Genomic DNA, 16,936 nt, shown 5'->3' on the forward strand with positions numbered 1-16,936 from the left:
AAGACCTCCCGCTCACACACTGAGACATATATATATATATATATATATATATATATATATATAAACGCCGAAACAAGACGTTAGGTTCATGTGGACTTTGACAGTGCCCGGATAGAAGACTCATTAACATTATTCCCCCAAAGAACCCCTACATAGCCCACGACTTATCCGTGCTGTGGGCGCTTCATCTACTGCAAAGCCTAGTTAAAATAGCCCGAGAACTTGAAAACACCAATTATTTATTGTGCTTATCTGGTAGGTTGCACACTGTGTGGTTCATTCGGCACGACAAACGCTATTATCTCTAGGAACATACGAATTGTCATCTGATCAAAGTAAATACGTTAAATGGTACGCTACATGCGACATCGAGATAGCTGTGGTTAAGGCATGAACCTACTGGCCGGAAGGTTAGTGGTTCGAATCCAACCCCGGCATGTTGACTGTTCTTGTGTGGGCTTGGGTAACCTGAGGGTATCTAAGGTTTCGCGTTTGCCTCGGAGAGAATGGAAGCTGGGTATCGAAGGCGTGCTACGGCTGAAAGGTTATTAATGTTATCAGAAAGTAACTTGAAGTGCTTTGCATCAGTGATCGAAAATCGTGATGAAATTACTTCCTACAGAAGATTGGCTGGCTCTGGGCTTGAAGAGCTAGTTGGAATTTAGAATTCAAATTTAAGACTGTTCATACAAACGCAGACAGTGAGAACAAATGGCTACGGCAGATGAGTTTAGTTTCAGGTAACTATATCCAAAGAGAAACTGAAGAACATGCCAAAACACAACGCGAACGGATGGGTACAAACTGGTGGCCCTGTGACAGGACGAAACGAAAAGTAACACCTACCATGTGGATAGAGGACAGTGATTGCAACAGCTTTGGAAAACGCACTGGCCATCATGCAAAGAAGCATATCACTGGAGGCATTCAATTTGCTTCCACCACGCGAGCCGCGCAGATCACGCGACGTTCCAGTTGTGTAGGTAGATGTGCTGGCCAGAGAGAAATGTGGATGTTGCTGTCGCTGCTGTTGTGTCCGACGTTGCAAATCCCACCACAGCAATTCAGACTTTACGTTTTCATAGATGACAAAATTCAGGGCCGTCTCCAAGGAACCAACATAGGATGCGCTGACTCCTCGGTAGAAACCACGAATTCCTTCTTGCTGCCAAGTGTTTCGAATTACTTGTCCCACAGTGATCGGGGTCAAACCGGGTCTATGAGAAAAGTGGACAGACGACAATTGATGGAAGCTTGCTAAAATGGCGAAATATTATCGTCTATTAGACAGAAATTGCTTCGATTAACAAAGCCCCCATCTAGACTTTTGAATTATCCGGAAGATCTTGTTGACCACAGAAAAATGTTGAGAATCGCCACAGTCGGAGAAAATTATCAGCGCAAACGATCTAAACGTTATACAATGTATTTGGTTACATGGTTCTGATCCTCAAGGATATCGATGGTGAGACGCTGGATAACAAACAACTCAATTCAGTTAATCAGTTATAAACCATGCACCATGGGTACGTTGGTTCTAGCTATTACAGATTCGATCACCGGAAAGTGGGAGAGTGTGAGAAAACAATCAAACTCTGGAGGCGAGGGCATGTTTGGTTAGTTCGGCAACAGGGTAGCTACGCACTGAAGGCGGTGGCTTTGACGCATGAGCACCACTGACTGCGCGATTGGGCCATTTCTGTCAGTGTCACCAACCATTGGTGAGTTGAGTCTAGGGGTCCCCACCTAGAGAAGGCTGGGCGAAAAGAGCTCTGCAAGTCACACAGTCTTCTGGCATGCAGAGTAAATGACCTCACCAGCGTAACCTATGCATCATAAGTAATTCATCTATCGCGGGAGAGTTCCTTCTTCCTATGACCATCTGGCGCACCTCAGCACTACTAATCTGATGTTCCCACCAGACCTAAACAATGCTTCGAAGACACCGATGGTCAATTGCTGACACCTTCTGGGCGGAGAGGCCACGTCTCTGATACATAAAGCAGTATGGGTCGCACCACCGTAGTGTAAACTCTTCCCTTGACAGACGAGCTGACGTCACGTCGGCACCATACGTGTCGGAGGTTGGCGAAAGCTGCCCTGGCCTTTCCGATTCGAGAAATAATCCCATCTGCAACCAGTCCACCAGAACCTATACAGCTGCTGTAGGAATGGTACTTTCCTCAGCTTAGTTCTCGGTCTGAGCCTCCCAAGCTAGCGTTCACGCCAAAACAACCACCAACGGTGCACAAGGTCTATTAATGCCCAAAACGAAGTCAAGAACAGTTGTACAGCACCTCGTATATATAGAGTAAGCGGTTATAACTTCTGGAATTTCTGACGCGTTCTGGATGCGCGATTGGCAATCGGCATTTGGCCAATACTGGGTCATCATTGGCTGTTGGGTCCAGATTGTTGACCAATCAGATCTCGTCTTGATGCCGGACCGGCAAGCGTCCCGAATTCTGGGCCAACCTCGAGCGGGCCAGGCTTCTCGGCCGTAGCAGCGCCTAAAGACGTGCGGTATAGCGTGGATTCCTGCCTAACAGCTGTCGAGGTAAACAAATCTATCCACCACGTCGATTGGCTCGCCTGCAAGCATGAGGTTTGGATTTGAGCCCATCCAGTCTTATAGCAGCACTTTACACTTTGCGCGTGTGAAGAGCATGCCAAACCGTGCGGCATAGTTATTTGTTATTTTAAATGGTTTGCATTTTTGAAGTGTCTGAACTAAGGACAGCAATATCATTTGCATGCTCAAAGGCTGTGAGTGAAGATCTCGGGAGCATTTCGACTCCCGACTCAGATAAGCGGGGTAGGTAGTCTGTGGATGGTGACCAGACTGTCTGCAGTGGGAGATTTCCCGTTCAGACTTCAGGATTCGAAGGCAGACAGAAAATTCAAACACATCAGTAACAAAGTTGAAGAGGAAAAGCGAGAGAGGGCAGCTCTCTGTTACACCACTGGATGTGACGCACCCGGGCGAAGACTTATCGTATGCTCGTACGCGTCCACGGGGATTCGCTTAAGGGATACATACTGGAGAGGAGCATTTTTGACGGTGAGACACTGCCGAAGTTTCTGACGATCGGCAGAATCAAATACAGATCTCGGATCAAGAAAAGCGACCAGCCCGGGACACTTAGAGGAATGGCGCTGCTCAAGAACTTGTCTCAATGTGAGATACGGTCGATGCATCCTCTGGGTGAAAACTAGCTTGATTCCCACCGATTTTTCTCTCCCCACAGTCGAGTAACCTGTACACTTAGATGCGACGGATACCAGGCTGATGCCACAATGATCTTCGTATGACTATCTTGTGTCCTTTTTAAAGACTGGGATGAGGGTTGAGAAGCTCCATTCCATTGTATCCTGCTTTCGTCCCAGATTTTCTGTGGCGTAGTCGTCAGACTATTCACCAGGAACTCGCCACCTTCTTTGGAAAGTGCGAGGTGCAGACAATCTGGGCCAGATGCCTTGTCACGTTGAAGGCGTCATATCTCACACCCTTGTTGACGGTGTGCTGGTGTCGATGTTCCACACAGGCCCTCTGGGTTCATCTAGCAGTTATGTTGATGGAGACTAGCTGAACTGTCCTTTGAAGTGCTCAGCTCATCGCTCAAGAAGACGATTGAGGGGGTGAACTGCCGTTTCGTCGTTTTCGCATATCCTCTCGCTGACACTTAACTTTTTCTGACTGGTTGATCGAATCAGCTGGAACAGGGCGCACCTGTTGGGTGCGACGAAACCTTTTTCCATCTCCTGAGCCCTCGAAATACACCAGCTGTTGATTATCAGTCTCAGAACTGCAGTCGTCGAGACATACTAAAAATAAATAAAAATAGTTTAGCTGTAACACCCTTTCGGCGCCTAGCTGCCATGCCACTAGAAGGAAGCACGAGGGCTGGAATAGTGCCAGGTTGCCCAAGCCTAGACAGGGGAAGTCGAGAGGCAGAGACCGGGTTTGAACCACAGACCTTCCGGTCAGTAAATTCGCGCTAACAAATAAGCCATCTTGTCGAGGCATACGCCGACACGATAAAAAAAAGACCATTTACTGCATCGGCCTACATTGATTTTAATTGAGCTAGACCAAACAGTGTAAGGACGACTGTTTAATGGGATCCAGTCAAATGAAGCGCCTTCAGCCTTGGGGCTTAGGGTAGCTATCAGGAGGTATTGCATCAGAAAATTCAGATACCCAAACATTGGAGCTCATGTTAAGCGGCTTGAGGTGCACGACCAAGGTGGAGTCTTGTACGTATGTTTCAGGGACAACATAGATCGACAGATAAGGAAAGCAAGGCTACAGAAATAGATGCCAGTTTCTCAATTCGACACACAGTATGTACACTGAAGGCTACAATGTGGTTAAGAGCCAGTGACCCAACAGTCTGACCTACTTGGCTGTAGGGGCAGTTCTGGCCTGGGGAGGCAGGCAGGTCTCACTCTTAAACTACCTACACACAACAGACACCCTCTGAGCAGCACCGAAATCATTCGTTTTAAGTATTTCGACCGTATGAAATAATGCGCCAGCGGTCACGGTCGACCGTTGGACGATCAATATGTGGTTTTCAGGGCCGACTACTTGTAAGTCATTTCTAAGGCAGCATTGCTACCTTCATAAACAGGGACATCTGGTCGTCTGGGGAAAGCGCCTTACTTTCTTCACAGCTCTATCACAGATGAAAGCAAAATTCTACCTCCAGACGGCCTTGTAATATGATTTCCCGTGGTACGGCAACCCGCTGTTCCTTATCAGGTTACTTCACGTCAGCTTTCCTGCCATGGTTGAACCTTTAGGAACTGAGTTCCAGCCACTATATCCCGCACGATCATTGCAGCACAGAAGTTCGACCACCACGACAAGGAACAGATTTGAATAACAAACATTTCTGGATCGCAATTCAAAGAGCAATCTTGTTGTGAGTACAGGTATACATTGCTATGGATTTGAGCAGTAAAGCGAGCAGCGTTCAGAGTAACAGCTCGGGTGCATGAACGCCAGGTGGTACACTGACTACAGCGTCTCTCAGTGTTTTCAGTTGTGTCCCGTCTCGCTGCCTCTATCCGTGTACAAGTCACTTGTAGACACAGGAGAGTTTCCAAACTGAGGTAACCCATCTTCGATGTCTCATCATCACATATCTCCACCACATTTAGATCGTACCCACATGGCTGAAAAAATTTTTAAAAATCGTTCAGCTGTAGCACCTTTTCGGTGGCCAACTGCCATGCCGCCAGAAGGAAGCATGAGGGCTGGGATACTGCCAGGTTGTCCAAGCCTATTCGGGGAAAGTCGAGAGGCCGAGGCCGGGTTCGAACCACGGACCTTCCGGTCAGTAAATTCGCGCTCTAACCACTTGGACCATCTCAGTCATATGGCTGATTGTTAGATGAAAATCTTTGCTCTAAAGAGATTGGTCAGCTCGTATTAACTGGAAATGAATTTGCGTTCTCGACGTGCTACAAGCAGATCAATAGAAGTAGGGAATTTTCAAGAACGGAAAGTCTCTGCAAGTGAGTGATCAGGAGAGATAAACTGGGAGAAGAAGACCAAAAAAGGACTACGTTTAACCTGACAGGTACGAGGCACTCATCCGATAAGTTAGGTTGCCAAATCTCCAGCTCAGTTCTTAACGTTGTTCGAAAATTAGCCTCACGTTACGCTGTACGACAAGGTTGGTTCTAATATAAGGCAGTAGATAGGTAGGATGAGAAAGATGTGCAGGCCTGAGCGTCTCAATGAGCGTAATTTAGAAGTGGCAACATTGCAAAAGAAGTTCAGTAGGGGCATATAACCAGATGTCGGTCAGTTGCTATTCAAAAACCAAACCAACCGAACAGTATCACATGATCTAGTATTTTTACGCGAAAATTACACCATTCCAAGATCTACCAACAAATGACGCCCTATGTGCAGGTCCGCCATGGCTACACAACAAAAGCCCAAGTAGTTACCACGAAGCACCTATCGTGCCGGCAACATGCCCCATAACCAATCGATCTTGTTTGTTGTGCGTGTCCAAAATCACGTGAATTCAATGGCAACGCAGATGAACACCTGAACTAACAACTGATACTCCAGTTTATGGTCTGTTCTCATTGCATCCCTGTGAAAGGTCAAGATGTCAGCGACAGTCCAGTGCAAAGGGTGCGTTCAGCCTGTTTCGGCGAGCGACCGATACGCAAAAATTTTCCGGGGACTGAAATGCTATTAGTTGGTCCATGTTTACAAGCCGCAAAGTATTGTACAGTGGAAGCGGAAACACAAGACGTAGGGAAAACTAGGCTAGCTAGCTAATCGTGCCTTACCGAGAGTCGAGCTGTAGCCGAGTCTTCACATACCATATAGGGTTGGTCAATGAGGATGCTGTAATACCTGAAGTAGGAAAACAGGTCGATGGGTAAAAAAAAGGAAAAGAGACGAGAAAGTAGCTAGTTGGGTCACAGTGGGGCTAGCAACACAGATACAGAATGAGGCAGATGGGACATGAGAATGGTGCACAGTATGGTACTGTGCACCAGGGGATTTAGTCGAAACCACTATGGATTGTTTGTCCTCCAGACAGATCCACATTTATCCTTGCTCTACAGCGGACTTGTAACAGGCAAATTTTTCTCTTCAACATTTACCGCCATCAATGTTGAAAGAGGTGTAACACCACACGTGAGAATCGACGACAACCTGTCGCACAGATTTTAGCCAAAGCCAGCATTTTCTTCGTAATATGACCCAACTGAAAGCCTGAGCGCCACACAGTTTTCGTTGATGGCTGTACTCATTCCCTCCCTGAAGTAACATTCGGGCGAAGTGTGAGGCACTGAAAACTAATTGTATTGAGATCACCTCAAAACTGACTCCACATACTCACTGTTGACAGCTGTCAAGTAGTTAGGATCCTCTGTCCACCTACAACAAGTTTCGCGTACCCGTCGAAGCGATGTTGACGTATCGAATCTTCGCACACTTACCGCATCCGAAAAGCTTCTTACAATCACGTGTGGAAGCTGATGAGCGAAGGGTGAGTAATTTCACGGAGAACGACAGGTCTACAAGCTGCAGATAGTATCCCCCATATGAAAGCTCATACACCCTACGTCGCGAGGGTCACCGATTCCCTGTACGACATTCCTCACCGAATGTCTGTCAGCAAAATGCCTAACTCACCACCGTTATCACTGGGGAATTACCAAAAACACGAGGATTACTTAGGTGAGTAGGCCGTTCGCCCCTCTGAGAAACCGTACGTCGTATGGATCTTGAGTGGTGAAAGGAAAGGATGCAAGGTGATTTGGTTCGTTTCCTAAAGTGTTCACTCTTGAAAGGTTTGTTGTTGGGAGTTAATCAAAAAGAGATAGGAGGACCCGGTCGTTTATTGGTAGGGAGAACACATCGCCAACAGGACAGTATGTATTCTGTCATGTCAAAAGACTACACATGATTCAGCGTGCGCAGCGTTGGGATTCTCATTTTAAACAGCAACCCGCTGTGCACATTTTCGTCTAAAAAGGCCGAAAATATACTTAGCCAAAACCCTTAAACCCAATAATACAGTTCGGATAGAGACGGTCCGCAACAAGACCACATCAAGCAGGTGGTTGTAGTCGAGAGCAGTAGGAACACGCGGCTTCCATATCGCTACGCTAGACATACAAATAGCACATAGGTTTTTCGTTAACATCCTCACATTCTCCAGTCGTTACTGCAGCTGTCGGCAGTAGTTTCGGCAAACCAAGACGTGAGGTGAAGAACTAGATGAACTCTTTTAATTTTCAGAGTTGCGATCCGACCGCACCCGAAGTTGATTTCGTATCAACGTACATGGCCTAGTTTGAAAACTACAACCGGTTTGCGGTCGCTGAGTCCAAGGTTGCAAGGATCGTCAGACGTGAAATTTTCAACTGAGATTTCGTCCTGTAAATGAAGTCAGTCTATGCGGAAAAACCTAGAATCCGTTTCTGACTTGTTGGGAATAACGAGCAATGCGCATCTCATGAAACCCCGGTAAGGACTTTCGAACCCGCGACATCCTGGCTGATAGTTCGAACGCACATGCGAGACACGCCCTTAAAAATATCAACCGAGCCTATTCCAACATCTGGTTCATGTTGGAAACACACTGACCTTAGACGTGAAAGTCAAGGGAGAGGAAGATAGAGACGGCTCGGTAAGCAAGGGTGTTTATCGTAGGAAGTAGATGGGACAATAAACTCAGTGCCGACTTGTTTCTCCAGGTCCATTATAGTACAAATAATGTGCAAGCCAAGTACAGTGATGACTGAGATGCGGGTGGAATTCCTGTTAAAAGCTGCGTACAAAGCCTTCTGGGGCCAGTTTAATACACGTCACTAATAAGTGTAGTTATCGCCGGCGAACCAATAACTAGGAGACTGGTGGTCGTTGGCTTGTTCGCTGAGCTGGGCAGTTTGATTGCAAACGTTTCATCACCAATCGAGGTGACATCATCAGTGCGTTATAGTGGAGCGTAGTAGTGCGTAGCGGTGGGTTTCCTCTATAGAAAACTAAGAGACTATCTGACTGGATAAGCAAAGCCTATTACTCGACAAAATTTGCCCGTCTCTTAAGAGCGTACCAGTCTGAGTTTATCCTTTTTTCAAAGAGGAGCCCATTGCTTCCACTATCAGATAAAACAGACAGGCAGGTTCTGAACGGAGTCATGAATAACCATCAAGAACGATTCAAATAGTTCTACCAAGGTGGAGATTATCCGCCTCGTATTTCAAGACAAACATCGGCAGTATTCGGAAGAAGTTCCTCGATGTACTATCATTGGATAGAAAACAATCGAGGTAAACATGTGAAAGAACCAGTGGCCAACGACCTCGCCCAGATGATGTGAAACAGCCAATTACAAAGTTAACGTTACATGGAAGTAACAAGCTTGGTACATACAATTCACATGCTTTGTCAATCTTATCCATTGCGTGTTACATGTCGTTCCATCAATGTTCAAATACCAGTTGATACATGTGATCATATGGTGGAATGGCAGTGTTAGTACGACCAGACTAGCATTCATCCTTGAGTCAAATGTGTGAGCGCGGGTCTAAGTGGAAGTACAATCGGATTGCTCTTTCGAGAATAGAGTCTGGCATGGAAGACGATCAAGTATCATTCAAATAGAGCGGGGACTATCGTCAACAGGATTCAAAGCACATGGATACAGAAATGACTGATGGTGGTTCGAAGTCTGCATAAAAGTGACCAACTCTACGAAAAGGTGTGGCGTACGCTTCCGTGTATACGAACAACAGCCGAGTTTGGTCATACTGTGAATCGATCAACAAAAGCATTTTTGTGAACCATGCAATACCTGTTGGCCTGATTTCATTGACGCTCCTACTGTTAAGACGTCTGCAGAGCGCCGACACAGCGTGTCATAAGGGGACAAACCCCACATGCGAATCGCATCTACACCTGGAACGGTTGATGTGCCCTCTGTCCCATCTTCATCCTCAAAGCACATCTATGGTTCCAGGTGGCCGTTTCAAAGTGAATAGCGGCTGCACCACTGCGTAGAGCTTGATGAAGTTGGCTACACTAACTGGGGGTTGCACGTAAACGGGGGTCCTGGTTCGAAAGTCATCAGGGCTATTCCGACCAATGTCTATCCACATTGCTCGTGGTTTTATTTCAGGGCGCAGACAGTTGTGAAAAAGCAATGGGGTTATCATTACAACTAACAATATACTTTGGGATATACTTCAAGGCAGTATTTTGCGGTCAACTTATCCTCTTGGAGGGCGCAGTCAACATGAAATAAATCATCTATAAAAGGTTGACAAATAAAGAATATACGTTATTCTTAACAGAAACGTCTGTGATTTGAATCCGTCAGTGAGTTTTCAGTTCTTCTAACCCAGAAATTTAGCTCCTGTGCTTCCGCCGGGTTGTAAGCCAGCTGTTATGCAGAAGACGAGACCGAAAGACGTGAATTTAATATCCCAATAGAAAGTAAGGATCCACAATCACGAAAGAGTGCTCATCTACCGGAAATCTCGATTTGGTTGAGGAGCTACGACGCTGGGACACTCGACAGCTCGTCCAAAAAATGCATCCCAGGAAGTACGTGACTGTGTAGTTCTTTAGCACATTCGCGTATCACACATAATTGTTGTCAAAAGCTGCCGATAACATTCACTCGCAATTTAAGACCCACGCTGGTATGCCTATGACACCGGGATTCATTTGCGATGTTATCTTCGAAATAACGGTATTTTCCTCAGCTTAGTTCTCGGTCTGAATCTCCCAAGCTAGTGTTCCCGTCAACCACCAAAGGTGCACAAGGTATATTAACGCCCAAAACCGGGGACGCAGTGGTCACCAACCCCCGACGCCCGGCCCCTCTCGCTTCAGACCATTTTGGCGAGTCCTGTTAGCAGCCTGCAACGTTACCATCACGGCCCGAACCATTTAATCTACAGTCCCAGGTTCATGCGGATCGTACCACTGCTATTCGGAAAGTCAAGAAGAGGGGGACCGGCAGAAGAGATTCCAAAAAACTATACAGAGGCCAGATTCTAATCCGAGGATATGGGGAATGGTGTCCAGGTGGACGCAGGGGTTGAGTGCGTTTATACAGCTGCTTGAAGTAACAGGTGACTGGCCGATCATAGCCGTGTCGTGCTTCAGTTTGATGAGGCACCGAAAGTTCGACTGTTACTGCGGAAACTGGGAACAGTTGAACATGATTGAATCCCAAATTTCATACTCCTAAAACTCCCTTGTGACTTTAGCTTCCCAGATACTGTCAAGATTCTGGCCCAAATATTCGATGAACAAAGTTCCTTGTTCAATATTCGTTATCAGTGTCTCAAGATTACCAAAAGGGACACTGAAGATTTCATCATCCATGCCTGTGTGCTCAACAGAGAATACGAGCGCTCAGATCAAAGACGGAGAATCAGTTTAAGTGCCTAAGTGTAATATCCGATCACCAGTCGTTCTAAGATGCTGACATCAAAACCAGGCTGCTTAACAGATTCGGAAATGACGTTCCAAAGCCTCACCACTGAGTGTCAACAGTTCATTAATCTGAAGCATGACACTGCTATGATCGGAGGGTCACTTGTTACTTCAAGCAGCTGTGTACACGCAATCAGTCTTACGTCGCATTAATCAAGTGCGAGAGAGGATTCACAAAGTCAACAGTAATCCTGAACGTTAGGTAACTGGAAAGTACTATGCAGGTGATATTCCGTGGACGTGGAAGTGATCTTCCTAGGGAAAAATAACCGGTAAAAAAGCTTAAGAGGATACCAAAGTGCGGCCCCTTATAAGGGGGTCATCATCATTGTAAGCTGTAAGAACCGCATACATGTCGTACAGTGGATGTAGCTGCCACAATTTCGTTCACAGATGATTCAAGGTGAGTTGAGTAGCTGCGCATTGGAGGCGGGAGCTGATAAATTAGTGCGTAAATACAACACTGTCAGTGGCCTGCTAAGTGGGGGAAATGGGAAGGGAGCTATGCACTGAAGGCGATAGCTTGGATGCATGAGTGCCATTGAGGACGCGATTAGGCCATGTCTGACAATGTGTCTCGGGGTCCCCATCCAGGTAGACGGAAATGACGAGCGCAGCTGAGTTTGCTGGTAATGGTTTTTATACGTCGCTGCCAAGTCATTGCTTGACCACCTCTGGCTCGTTTCCACCTTTCACGCGGAAAGAACCCTTCGAGGAAGCCGGCCGACTGGCATACGCAGCACGTGACCAAACCAGCGCAACCTATGCAGTGTGATCAGCTCATCCATCGAGGGTAAGTTATTTCTTCCGAACACCTGCGACCTACTTCAGCATTGCCGATCCGGTGTTCCTACCAGATTCGGGCAATGCTCCGAAGACATCGATGGTCAAAGCACCGGTGTCATGCAGACCTTTCCTTGAAGGCGAACAGCACCAACAGCACTCATATTCCTTGTAGAACTATCCACTAGATATGGAGTGGACGTGCTTGCGGACACCACGTTTTGCTGGAGAGCACTTCGAGGAGCCACATAAATAATGCAGCTCCTTCAGGATGAAATCTCAGTTGAAAATACACACGACTGATCCTTATATTTCCAGGAAGCATGTCGGCAGAGAATAGTAAAAGTGACTGATGTTGCAACTCGGATACTTGGTTGTTGGACCAAAAACGACGAGATCGCACCTATTCAACTAGAATTCGAGCAAAATTTTGAAGAAACGAAATTCTTTTCCAAAGTACCGCCTTACATAGAGACGCGTTCTTTTCATCTTCACAATGTGCTGCTTCTCGCCAATCAGCGACTGCATTACAACTCGAAAGGGCATTAACACACCACTAGTAATCGCTGGAATCTAGTAAAAAGCCGTCGTTTGAAATATTAGTAGACTTAGCTAGACACGTCCACAGCTCCACCTTGATCGTCTGAATCATCCAATATGTATATCATCCAATGTTCATTCTAAGCACCAGTCTTCATCAGAAATGTAAAAGCCGCATCGCGTCCAAATATACCTGGTCCCGAGGCAAAAAAGACCGATTGTTTACCAAGCCCTGCTGAAACGATGACTTCGTAATCGGTTCCAACCTTTTTCCAATTGTTTGAACACAACACCAACTAAAGATAAACAAGAATATGGTTTGTGGAGCCCATAATAAGCAGCAAACACGTATAGAACTCACTTCCAAATCCGGCTGCACATAGAAAGACTCCAGAAGAACCGTCGGAAAAACGGCTTTCGAAAAGCACCTGACCTTTGTGGTAGGCACAAAAATAAATTCCGCTGAAGCGTAAAACAAGAGGACAAGCAACATGAACATCACTCAGTGTTTATATAAAATCAAGTCAAGAAGTGAAGATAGAATGAATTTTGAACAGCGCAGGGAACGAAACCGAGAAAAAAGGGTGTTACAATTCTTGGGCATGGTAGCTAGTCGAAACCATAGTAAAGATTGAAAAAATATAAGATCATTGAGGGCAGCGTTAATGGGTTATTAATTTACTAAATTACGTAGTGTATGGGTACATGTTGCATCTAAGCACCCATGCGCATCCGGATATAAAAAAGTGGACTTTGAACACATCGTCATCATCGACAACATAAGATCAGCGTACAAAGATAATGCTATGCTACCAGACAACCACGATTTCTTTGAAAGCATTATTGAGAATAAAGGATTAAAAGTGGATGGAAAAAGGACTTACAATTGGTCTACCACAATCATTCCGAAGTGCCCACACATCCAGACACCTATTCAGGCGATCAGGACAGAAACTGACAAGAAGAACGCCAGTGACATACATTGATTAGCAGCCAAATCTTGCAGCATGTCCAACCAAGTGCAATGGAGACCACGTGGTCCCCATAATGAAAGGCGATTAGCACAACAGCACCCAGACGTCTCGTAACCTACTTCATACCCGCTGTCAGTTAAAAGTTTGGCCACCTCTCTGCTCACTCCACTGTGAATCGGACACAGAGGACAGCACTCACTTCGGCAAACGATCGTTTGGCACGCGCAATACATGGCCTAACCAAACCAGCTTCTGGTGCTGGACTATGGTTCCAAGATGGTTCCAAGCTATGGTTCTGAGACAACGGTTATCAAAGAGTTGAAGATGCCTCAGTTCCGCTGCTCGAATAGTCAAAGTTTTACAGCCATACAACAAAACTGCCCCTACTATGGCCTCATGCACACGTCCCTTGAGATTCAGGGATACACCGATTTGACACCATAGTTGTCTCAAATCATCTAACTCGACCAGAGCCTTGGAGATTCATGCGTTTCCTTCACCTGTCACACAATAATCGGAACTAATACAACTTCCAATATACGTAACATGTGGGAGAGGTGAAATTTTCTGGACAAAGCAGTATGTACGGGATAGCTGAGGAGTTCATGAGGAAGGAAACGAGCATATTTGCTTGAAGTAATCATAATGCAGTAACATAGGCATCGGTAGATGCTGCCACGGGAAAATGAGACCGTTTGTCTGTCCTGAAGGGAACCGCTCAATGAATCGTGGTTAGCGAGGGACGGTGTTGCGAATCCCTTACGGGAGTGGTCGGTGTGTTAAAAGAATTGTCACGCCAATTTAGAAAGATTATATCATCCTTGAAATATAGGGAAACGAGGATAGATCCACACGCAAATGGATATAGGGCACGAAGCATGTCGTGCTCAAAGTCAATCTAGACTGTCAAATGGGTTTACAAAATGCTTCGAATTCGAGGATGATCAACAATGGGACGAAGATGAAGTCCACGCAAATTTTGAATCACAGTTGCCAGTTTTAGACGCAGACAGGGCATGATTTGGCTAAACGGTATGTGCAAAAAAGTGAGAAGACGTTGGTAGAACTCAACTTTCACAGTAGGGTCCGCTTAGCTGTTGATGTACTTGTCCGAAATTTCGCGCGACTTTTCTGCCAAATCATCCATGAGGGGTTTGTTGCTGTACTGTGCCTTCGTTTCTCCTACGTCCCTTTCAGACTAGGGCTATCCATAACGAAAACCCTATGACTAAGAATGAAAATATTGCTTAAAATATCAAAACCCTATACACAATCATCTAGTGGCAAAAAAGCCTTACCATCATTTGGGGGAAATGACGGAAAAGGTGCAATGGCGCGTCCTAAGAATACAAACTCTGCAAACGAAATCAAAAAGCCCCATCTCAAGTTCTTTCACAATGGGGGATACAACTCAGGAGCGGTGAGACCTGTCTGCCCACCTAAAGGTTGAAGTGATTCATCCGGGTCAGAAACTGCAGCCAGCGAGATCTTCAGGGGATAGAGAACCAGCATTATTGTCCACAAACGGTTGTCGTTCCTCATGTCCTAGGTCTTCACGTCTATTAGCACTATCGTGTGAGCACGTATCTGTACTGTAGCTAAACTATAATTGCATTCAGGAAGATCGTCTCTATCCTCGTTCCACTATTCTCCAAGCGTATACTGCTCCATCGCCATACTAAGGTCGTTGAAGAGATATCACTTTCCGGTCACCAGCATGAAGCTATAGTTTAGTCAAAAATACCGGGATTTTGCACAGGCTTTCTGAAAGTTCTTTCTACATCAAACCACTGCGATAAAAAAAGGTGAAAACAGTTCCTTTGGACATGAAAGTGAAGAAAAAATGCGACTGACTTCTAGCGCCAAAAAAAACAAGCATAAGTGAGGATAGGGTGCTATCCAATGCATGCCTCCTACTCGGTGAAATCACCAAAGCGGCTTCTAAAATAACATCTGGCTTGTGGCGTGCTATGGAGCCGTTCGAGTATGGGTCTCACCCACATAAAGGCATCGACTGAGAGTTGAAAACATATTCTTTACATCAACATCAGGCGATATTTCGTGACAAAATAGTGGTGACCTCCCGCCAAAATGACGTGAAGGGTGTTCATGACAAAACGCGACAAAGAGATACCTGTATACACAGAGATCAAAGTTGTATACTTCTGAAGGGCTTGAGAAGTGCGAACGAAGATTATTGTGTTATGATCTAGCGTAGTAAAAACTATACAGTACATACATGTGTGTAGTATGTGTATAGTGAGAATCTGAGGTTGTGACTGAACTAGGCTGCTGTTAAACCCTTCACTGAAGAAGTTCATTCGGAGGTTATCATAGTGATATACCGGGGAAATGAGCAAATAGGTGAATAACCTAAAAAGGAAAGGTCTATCAGCCATTATAAACCTAGGGCACTCCCTTCAAGGGACAGACAGACTGCACTACGCATCTGACATTTTGCATGAATTTTACCGGCTTTGATGTCTGGTGCATGTAGTATACCAACTGCTAACTCATATGATTTCATAGTGAAAGCAATGAGATCACCCCAGAGAATAGCAGGAAGTGAAGCACGTTTTAGGCATTTATTGCGCGTGCGACTGGCTTTATTGGTAAATTCGGTCATACTGTATTCCTACAGAGCAAAAATAGCATGTTTTGTAAGTCTGCTAGAATAAGTCATGAAGCTGGATGTGAGACCAGTGAACCGACTCCAAGGATTCAGCAGAAGATGGAACGGATCATTTGAGAAATACTAGAGACAACATGGAACCCTGGATCAGCTGATTGTTCACTATTTTGCCAATCCGATTCTTGGAATGCCTAGGGTTCTGAATTCGGATACTGAACGAGCATGATTGAGTAAAGTAAGCGACAAGGTCGCGACATGAACCACACCCAACCATTGACTAGGGAGGACCTCCAATCACTAATGAGCTCGTCAAATTGTCACCGTTGATGTGCGAATTAATTAGTGCGGCCCATCAGAGTACCATAACTGCTCTGCGACACCGCCTACCATAACTAAAGTTTACGGCCGACACACAGTAGTCGCCCATAGTTTTAGTTTGAAACCAGGTACATCTGACTGTCGAGATCACACACAATAGGTAGCTGAGTAAGCGTCCGTGTTTGAGTGTTCGTCAGCGGCGGGGATATCACAAGCTCCTATTCTGAACGACGATAGAAAGTTGTGAGTCTCCGTGGATTGAGAAATCGCCTCAAATTGTGATGCAGGCGCGCAATTCGTTCAGACTAGTACAGCTGCAACCTATTATTCCAAACGTACTGAGTACAGTTGTGATACTCCACTAGGTCGTGAGCACAGCCGATCCAACCATCCTCTCAAACCAAGCCGCATTACGTACATGATTTTCTTTCCTTGTATAGTAATAGGCGCGATTCCCAACCACTTCCGTCAACGTTTCTAGCCAAGTTCAGTCATTGTCTTTCGGACCCAAGCGGTGAGTCTAACTGAGTCGACAGAGAACTGCTGAACCGTGATGACCTTTGTGTTTAAGTGCTGGGTCAACTGTCGACTGTCTCGACGCTTTCTCCATGCCTCACTTGGTTCTGTGAAGAAAACTCGTCGCAGAACAGGTCGAGCTGCCATCCCAAATACATACCCAGACGACCAGTACGTCAT

The 16,936-nt window shown here is 45.8% G+C and overlaps 2 protein-coding genes across 2 annotated transcripts in view; one reads left to right on the forward strand and one right to left on the reverse strand.

Moving 5' to 3' along the window:
- The window catches only part of T265_06189 (hypothetical protein), a gene marked incomplete at both ends in the record, with an annotated part of 41,766 nt that overhangs the window by 5,162 nt on the left and 19,668 nt on the right, over positions 1-16,936 (reverse strand). The window contains 3 exons of the mRNA XM_009171390.1: positions 847-1,217; positions 6,319-6,385; positions 12,678-12,778. Of these exons, the coding sequence (XP_009169654.1) occupies positions 847-1,217; positions 6,319-6,385; positions 12,678-12,778 (539 nt within the window). The remainder of the gene's footprint in view (positions 1-846; positions 1,218-6,318; positions 6,386-12,677; positions 12,779-16,936) is intronic.
- The window catches only part of T265_06190 (hypothetical protein), a gene marked incomplete at both ends in the record, with an annotated part of 5,372 nt that continues 3,056 nt past the window's right edge, over positions 14,621-16,936 (forward strand). The window contains 2 exons of the mRNA XM_009171391.1: positions 14,621-14,710; positions 16,687-16,754. Of these exons, the coding sequence (XP_009169655.1) occupies positions 14,621-14,710; positions 16,687-16,754 (158 nt within the window). The remainder of the gene's footprint in view (positions 14,711-16,686; positions 16,755-16,936) is intronic.

Source organism: Opisthorchis viverrini, assembly GCF_000715545.1.
Source record: "Opisthorchis viverrini unplaced genomic scaffold opera_v5_124, whole genome shotgun sequence".
NCBI lineage: Eukaryota > Metazoa > Platyhelminthes > Trematoda > Opisthorchiida > Opisthorchiidae > Opisthorchis > Opisthorchis viverrini.